Raw genomic sequence first — 8,913 nt, 5'->3', positions numbered from 1 at the left:
TTCCCCTATTGTCTCCTATTTTGTGGGACTTATTTATGGAAAAGACTCATTAGCCACATGACAAGCCAAATTATGTGCTCAACCTAAACCAAACATGGTTTTAATTTAAATTTAAAATTTTTTTAATTTTCAAGGGATTTTTTTTTGGAGGGGTTGTTTCCTTTTTGTTAGGATTAAAGAGATTTGTGAAAGGTTATTAAGCTCACAGAAGGTCAGTCTCTACCAAAGCACTGAATTTTCTTCTTCATTGCATCTCCCATCCTTTCCTTTTATGCATGCCATGTGTTTCAGGTTTTGAATACCAGAAAAAAATAGAATGTTACTGCCCAATGGAAATTTACCACTGTAGAACAAGTTACTTTGTAATACTATCTCAGCACTTTTAAAATTAAATTTGCCTGTAATAAAGAGGAGCTCAGATCTTTGCAGTAAATGGGTTTTCAGGATGACACCTTCCTGTCAGTCACACAAATATAACAGAGGCACCCTAAACTGATAGGAAAAGGTAAATGCTGCTTTAAAATGTTAAAACTTATAGCCCCTCAGGAAATAACCGCCTCTAAAACCAAAAAGATTTTAGAGTGGTCCCTTTCAGTGTAGCCTGTGGGATTTGGGATCCAGAATCCCATGCTCCCCTGGCACTCCACCTCCAAGCTGTGTTCCCCAGCCCGGAGAGCAGCATTTCAGCAGCACTCCCCGAGGTGGGGGGGTCAGGTGCATTGGCACCCCCGCAGGAGCTCTTCAGAGACAAAGACTAAACGGTGCTGTCTCAGTAGCGCTGCTCCCAGGGTATTCCAGCTCAGGGCACACACGGCAGGCAGCCACTGCTCCCGGCCTTTGCTCAGATGGAGGATGTGCACAGGAGCGCTCCACTAGCGCTAGCTCTGCCCGGTGCTTCGGGAGGTGCGTACCTGCATGGTGTCAGCGTGCCATGTCACACTATCTCCCTAACCTGTGTCTTCATTGTATTTTGCAAGTCAGCGTCACTCCGGGTCTTTACCCTGCAGCAAGGGTGAGCATATGCATCAATCTGTCACAACAGACCTCGCTTTTCTGTAGGGGAAACAAATTATCTGTAGGGAAACGATAATCTGCTTTGACACAAGGGATTTACTTCGTCCCACTCAAACACATTTGCCCATTTACATTTTCAAAATTGGGACCTTCAAAATGTTATCACAGCACTGCAGGAATCTTTCACCTTGGCAGACAGTGAGGCTTCTCACAGATTAAATGAATGGCATAGTGGTTTTATTGTGCTAAGCTAAACTAAGCACTTAACTCATTAATTCATCACCACTCCTTGCATTAAGGAAGACCTGCTATTTTTAATGAGGCATACCTCTTTTTTTTCCCCCCCTCAAACATTTACACAATCTCATCTTTACCCAAAGCTTGTCAGTCATAGCTAGCACAGACCTAGAAGCTAGAGTGGGATTTTTTTCTCAGTGTTGCCAGAATTTTCATTAGTTTCTTCACATTTAAAGAGCTTCCGTTTGGCACGGGCTCTGAAAGTCATTTACTACGAGTACACAAAAGATTGCTGTGTTGATCAAGATATCTCAGCCATGCTCGGAACGTTTTAGTACGCCTTAAAGCAGACTCGTGTTTATTGAAACAAGCTGCACAATTACTTTCTCAAGAAACATGGATCTCCACAACTGGTTTAACCTTACTAAATGTCTTCTAGCTCAGACTAATTCTGAATTCCTCAGGAGGTAAATCAAACACACAGAGCCCTGCTGCAATACTTCTTGTGGTACTCACAGCAGTGGGGATCTGGTGTCACTGGCCTATTTACAGACATATGCAAACCTGTTGCTCTGCTCAGAACAGAACTGTCAAAATTTTCTGTTTACTGTGAGGGGAGGAGGCAGTGTCATGAATATGAGGATGGAACAAAATGCTGTAGACGTGCAAAAATGCCCTTCCTTTACATTATAGGACAGCATCAAAACATGTAGACAAAGATCTTGGAAATATAGAAGAGAACAAAAAACTAGAGGAAAACAATCATAAATCTGAAACTTAAGAGAAAATGTGTCAATCATCATTCCAGGTAAGTGCTTCATGTTACAGCATTAACATCTCTTTGTCCACCATTTCTCTCTGGTGATTAAAGCTGTAGCTTGGGCTGGTGTTCACCTTCCAGAGGTGAGGCAGTAGGGTCGTTTTGTGGTGTAGTTTTAGAACAGACAGACTCAAGCTTTTGGCTAGGTAAGAATTCAGAGCTGCACACAAAAATATAAAAAGAAGCCTGACATTCAGATGGGACTTAATATTTGGCTTTATTTTAATGTATGTGCTCAAGGAAATGAAAATATAAATTTGTATAATGTATCACTGTGGTACATATGTGTATGTAGGGTTCAGAAGGTTTCAAGGTATGACTTGAAATGTTTACAGGAATTTCTTCCCTTACTGAAAGCAACAGTTTCCAAGTCCTTGGTCACTTTTTCCACCATTAATGCAAAGGTCATGAAACTTCCTTTAGAACAAAACAATTCTCTTAGTCTAGATTTCACACACCTGTTCTGTGATCAGTTCTATCCTGGAGAGAGACACTGTCCATTACATTAGTAACAGGTTTGAAAGTTTCCCCTGCTGGGATCCGTATGAAGTAAACTGTTTACAAATGATCTGGCAGATCCCCAAGTTCTGCTGGGAATTACAGGAGCACTGCAAAGCACCAAGAGCACCACCCTGTGCTCACACATATATACACCACTGCTGCACCTCTCCTCTTAGTACCCAAAGGAGGGGGTTAGACCATTTTTCTGGCCAATTTAGGCCATTTAAAATTAACACTGTGATAACACAAGAGTCTGAAAACCAGCTAACCATAGAGAGGTTTGTTGAGTTTGTCATCAACTGTTCTTAAAAATGAGAGTAGGACATATCGAGGGGTGTTTGCATTGTAAGCTCCTCCACAGGAAACCTGTAGACAGCCCTGATTTTCAGTGATCTTAAGCAAATAGCACTGGATACTTTCTTGAGGTAAAACGGGGTTAAAGCATTTGGAATTATATAGAATTATGGTATTTCATGTTTACATAACAAGGTTTCTTATTTCAATGAATGCAACTCTCATTATTAATGTCAATATGTCAGTATTGTCTGAAATTTTCAAATAGCAGTCACAAGTTTTTCACTAAATATTCAGAATTCATTGGCTTATATAGAGCAATTACATGGTATATAAAGAGATGCAGCATTGCTGTAGGCACTTTACCAGCAATATCAGTGTTTTACTAGTTTGGAAAAGGGAGTTGGGAATACCAAAATTATGGCCTAGGAAGGATTTAAAGGTGGAAAACAAGTCAATTTGGATGTTGAAAAGCTTGCAGCGTAAATACAATGTGTGCCTTCAGTGCAATCTTTTACTCTGTATTCCTTCAGAACAGTAGATCTACACAAATGAAATGGACATAAATCCATTACTTACCAGATAAATTTGCAATATTGTTCCCAGTACGTCCAGTAACAGTGATTCTTGTCATGAAAAAGTGTTTGCATCACTGAGCTGCAGAAGAAAGTACTATTCGTGTATCTGTTTATTTGAAGTTTACATACAAAGTAGTCATGATGGGTAACATATTTTAAAATGTTTAACTGGCTTTTATCTTTCATATTTTCAGAGAATACATATAGACCAATTGAAGCATGAACGTGGATTGTATTTAAACATATACAAAGAAGTGACAGCTATTCATGGTTCAAGTATTAAGCAGATCATACTACCAGGTTTTCAAAGGATTTTAGACACAATTATCTCAAGCTAAAAAAACCCCACAAACTAATTTTGGCAACAGCCATGATAATAGGTCACCATGTTGTGTTCTGTTTGAAATATTTTTTTGTAAATGTCTGCACTGAAGATTTCTTTTTGTTTGCCTTTATGTAAATTTTTTACGTAGCTATTTTTATACACTGTAAGGCTTTGTTCTGGGAGTTGCTGTTAATCTGATGTATAGTGTAATGGTTTTATTTCAATTGTTTTTATGACACCCTTCGAGCAGGTACATGTCTAATTCTGGTTGTTATCAGTGAAGCCTCTGCTTTGTAGCAAGTACCTAGAGTGTAAGATTGTCTTAAAGGAAAATGTCAAACTCCTTTTTCATTCTTTGAAATCGTGGTAAAGCAGAAGGGGGACAGCTGTGACAAGAATGAACTAAATTGTTAATGAAAAGGAACATTTAAAAAACCGTGCAAAGCTAAACAGGCTAGAAAGGGAATAAAGAGTTTCCCTGAAGAAGTCTGGGTATTAAGCAAGGAACACTATGAAAAATTCCTAGCCTACATACAGCTGGTGGCTAATAAATCCTTTTCTTCTAGAGCAAGACACGCATTTTATTGATGGTTATCAGTCGTCTTTCATGTTAGCATTAGGATAAGGAACTGGAATTCTGGATTAATTTTGATTCCTTTATGTTATTCGCTGCCTTAAAGTACTGTACCTTTTCTTCATTTCAGAGAGATACCAGTCAGAATTGGAAACTTTTTTTAAAACGTGGTCATATCAAAGCTGCATTTTTCCCACAAAAATAGAATATATATATATATTTTTTGTGTGTTTTTGTTAACTATGCTACAGATATTGAATGCACCTTGAGATAATTTTAGTGTTTTTAACTGGTACCTAATTTATCAAACAGTACATATAATTGTAACAATGAAATGTCTATGTATCTTTAGTTACATTCAAGTTTGTAACTTTATAAACATGTTTTTTGCTTGAGGGAATTTTTAGAATGGTACTTGATAAGAAAAGGTTTTAGGGTGAATGGCCAATAGAAAGTTGTACTTAAGGGAGATAAGTTTCATCTTATCTGGAAAGTTAGTTTCTGGAAGAAGGTAGCAGGCAACTTTGATAGAGAGGAACAGTAGAATAAGCAGAACATCAGGTTTCCATTTACAAATATCCAGGGAAAAAGTAAGTTTTTATAGACTGGTAGGCAAAAATAAATAAATAAATAAAAGATAAAGATGGACGTTAGGAAATGTATTTTGCCACTTTTGCATTATTTAGGGGGAAGAAAACACTGTTACTTGTAAATTTGTAAAATGTTAAATGTCTGGGCAGTAGTGACTGATGTCTTAATAAAAGCTTCCTGTAGTGCATTGGCATGGATTAAATACATAAGATGTCCTATAAACTCTATGCTGTATAAAATATTAGAGGGAAATCCTGTTATATGCCTCTAAACTTTAATTTGTTACTGTTTTACTTGGCAAAAAAAAAATTATAATCTTGGTCAATATTTAAACCAAAGTAAAATGGGGGAAAAACCAAAGTAATTTGTTTTGCATGGCTAAGCCATTCTGTTATCTCTGTAAATATTGTGATTTTTTTTCTTTTTAGAATTTTGTTAAAAAAATTCTAAAATTTTTAAACACCTGTTTTTCCAAAATAAAACGTGAACACACAAAAAAGTTACTTTATATATAAATATATCTTTTTCTTTTGGTGCAAGAACACTGCCAAGCGATACAAGTTTTTTAAAAGAAAAAACAAATTCAGTGGGCATGACTCTGAACGGGAAAAGTTGTACCAGAGTCCTGTGAAGGAGTGTGCATCTATCACCTCTCTTTGTTTATAACACTACAAATGGTTCTTAAATACAGAGAGGAATCTTCCAAAGATAGGGAAAACTCCAAAGGGAAAGCATAGGGAAGGGCTGAAAATTTTCATACCGCTGTCAGGGGAATATAGGGCAAAGGAGAAGAAAAAAAAGTCCTTCAACTTTCACAGCTACAGAAAAAGGAATATAAACAACTCCTCGCCTTTGGGATTCTGCTTGATCTCCTATGCACTTTAAATCGTCAGTCCGAGGAGCTGGGTTTTTCACTGCTCCAAGTTCACTATAGGCAAGTCTCAAGAACCAAGAGTGCAAAAGAATTAATGTTTCTATCCATGCCTAAACAACAATAAAACTGAAGTATTGTCTTCACTGGCTTGTGTGAAATCTCAGTTTACAAGAACACGTGTGAGCCCAAGGGCGAACACAGCCCCGTAGAGTCTGGCTGGCAGGAAAAATTAATGGGATGCTCATTGTGGGTTTGTGGAGCTTCTCCTGGCCCACAGCACCTGGGGAGCACAAGCACTTGCTCAGAGGAAAGCACAAGCTGGCACACAAAGCCTTGCCAGAGTTCATCATGCAGGTCTCTACTTGTGACCTGGACAAATAATTACCCCAGCAGTGAAGTTGGGGGGGGCCTGATCAAATCTGAGTGAGAACACCACAAGAGTTCAACCTCAGTTTACTACGCACAGGAAGAAAAACTTCTGCTCACAAGTGGTTTAAAAGCATGATAAGGGGCAGCAGGGGACAGTCCATCCTCTTGCTTTACAGGCAGGAAAGAATGTAATTAATGATGCCTGTTCATGGCTGCGCAGGAAACTGCCACTGAGCTTGGAACAAACCAGTGGGTTTGACTGCATGCTGCAAAGGCAGTATCCTGCAAAGATACCCCATGGGCTTCCCAAGCAACTCTGGGAGTCCTCTGAAGCAGTAAGATCAAAGCTATAGCTGTGCTCCAGTGGATATGTGCCACAGAAATGTGATAATGGTTTGGCCACAAGGTGAGGCCTTCTGGAAAGAAAGAAAAACACGTGCTTGGGGTCAACACTATAAAAGGCAAAGCATCAGGGACATTTTGTACTTGTTCTGAGTACTGCAGACCAGCCTCTGCTTTAGGGCTTTACTGCACCTACAGCTACTGTGCTGCTGGGGCCAGCAGCCAGTCAGAGCCTGAGCAGGGGACAATGCTGACCCGACTGCTGGCCAGGGAAACAAACCATCCACACCTCATTGTCTGGATATTTTCCAGGACTTGCCAGCATCAACCCAGATGGTTTAGGCAATATGTTACACCTCTTCCTGGACACAGGGTTTTCATCCTGTCATGTTTTGGAAAACATACACAGATAAGTTCTATATTGGTTACTATTTGAACATTATGAGATACCAGTGTGAGTTTTATCCACATTGGTGCCAGCCCACAAGGCCATACAAAGAGTGAATAAATCTAAATTTGTTGTCTTGTTTTTTTTTAATGATAAATTTTGTCAGGGAACATCCGATATTCACCTAATAGCCTCAGCTGCTGGCTGTTGCAGTGAAATCTGATTTACTTGTAGTACCACATGTAGCTGGATACCTTCCTGTTGACTTCATATTTAGACAGCCATATGTCTGTAATTATCTCAGCTAAGATTAACCAGTGACATATGAAATGAGATCATGACCTCCTGTGTCAACCACATCTGTGCAAATGTTTTCTGGGTTTCCTTTTGACGAGAATGCATCTGCATTCAGGTGTCTGTTTCCAAGAATTGCCCAATACTGCATTTTCAAGCAGGTTTCTCCTCCAGGCAGAAGGAGACAGAGGAACACAGGAGGTACATAACTTCCAGTTATGTGCTTCTAACCCCTGAAGGGCTCCCAAGCTCTCTGGAAAAGGATAACATCCTCAAGCTGGCATAATTCAGTGCTGAGTGAGGCTCACTTCAGCCCTCTCTCCCGGTGGTCTGCCAGGGAGGGAGGGCACTGCCCTTTTACAGTGGGAAGATAGGAAGGGAGGCAGGCAGGCTGCAAACAAACCAAGCAGCCAACCCCCCACATACACCCCTTCATGTGTAATGCAGCTCTCACATTCTGTAAAGATTTGCTGCATTTCAAGTTGTTAGAGAATCAGAAGCTAAGCCTATTACTTATTATCAAATTATGTGAAAGCCAATTTCTAAAATAAGACTAACTCCATCCCCCCAGCCACTCACAATTCTTAAAATGTCTTGTAATTCATACATTTTTCTCATTTACATTCTAAATAGAGACATTTATTCTGTTAGTAGCAGGGCATTCACTTTGATGTAGTAATGAATTTCAGCTTGAAAAGGTAGAGCCTGACAAATTATTAGGAAATTTTGTTTCTTAGTGAAGAAACAGTAATGTACCTCTGTCATCACTCACCCTCCCTTCTTTCCCCCCAGATGTTTTGCCTCTTCTCATGCTCCACTTGGTGTTACAGCCAAGGCCTCTGTTGTCCTCTTCCCTCTGCTAGTGCTCATTGCCACATCTCCTGTTCTGTATAGATTGATTCTCTGCTGCCCTCACCATCCGTTCTTCATTTGCAGGACACCCAGTAAATACCAGCAATTTAACATAACCGTAGACATGAAACAGACTGTGAAACAGGAAAAAAGGTAGAAATGTACCAAGCTTCCTGTGCTTGGGCTTCTATGTGTTCACATCCATAGTTCTGGAGTCCCCTGGAGTTTCCCTATTTTGGGAAAAATGGCCAAAAATCTAACCCACACTACAAAGGCTCAACTGTAATACCATAACATATATCCGTGCACACCGTGTTGCCTTTTTTCTCATCTGACCCTTTTCCTGCCACTCATAGCATTAGAAATAATGTTAAATAAATATCATTGGGTCCTTGAACAACAGCACAAGTCTTATGTTTAAGAATGTGATCTTTTTTCATATATTCAGTCCACATAGTTGTGATGCAAGGATTTATTGCATGCTACCCAGCCCTGGACTTGAGAGAGCAGAGGGAAGAAAGTAACATCCTATTGCTCTAACAAGCAACAAATTAAATCATATTTAAATATAGTGACTTACACACATTTAGTTTTTCTAGGAAAAAGGAACAAACCTACGTTCAATTTCACTCAGATATATTCTACAATAAAATAATAAAATAATTATAAACAGAATACATTTAAAAGGAAGAACATATAATTGAATCTAAATTCAGGAAATGAAATGAATTAAAGACTCAAATAAAACCCTCATATATAAAAAATATTTTCACAAATTCAATTTTGTTGATGTTGATATAAAATAATTCTCTGGTTTTATTATTCCAAATAAAGAAGGAAAACACTCATTTCCATGAATT

The 8,913-nt window shown here is 38.9% G+C and overlaps 1 protein-coding gene across 2 annotated transcripts in view; it reads left to right on the top strand.

Annotated features, from left to right (window-relative positions):
- ALCAM (activated leukocyte cell adhesion molecule) overlaps positions 1 to 5,951 on the top strand; it is a 36,363-nt gene extending 30,412 nt beyond the window's left edge. For both annotated transcript variants that reach the window (XM_008631714.2, XM_017731844.1), the window contains 2 exons: positions 1,945 to 2,059; positions 3,639 to 5,951. In XM_008631714.2, coding sequence (XP_008629936.1) covers positions 1,945 to 2,032 — 88 coding nt within the window. In that variant the 3' untranslated portion in view covers positions 2,033 to 2,059; positions 3,639 to 5,951. The remainder of the gene's footprint in view (positions 1 to 1,944; positions 2,060 to 3,638) is intronic.
- The last annotated feature ends 2,962 nt before the right edge of the window (positions 5,952 to 8,913 follow it).

The sequence above is a fragment of the Corvus brachyrhynchos genome, unplaced genomic scaffold, assembly GCF_000691975.1.
Source record: "Corvus brachyrhynchos isolate BGI_N302 unplaced genomic scaffold, ASM69197v1 scaffold3, whole genome shotgun sequence".
NCBI lineage: Eukaryota > Metazoa > Chordata > Aves > Passeriformes > Corvidae > Corvus > Corvus brachyrhynchos.
This window is presented reverse-complemented; position numbering and strand designations above follow the sequence as displayed.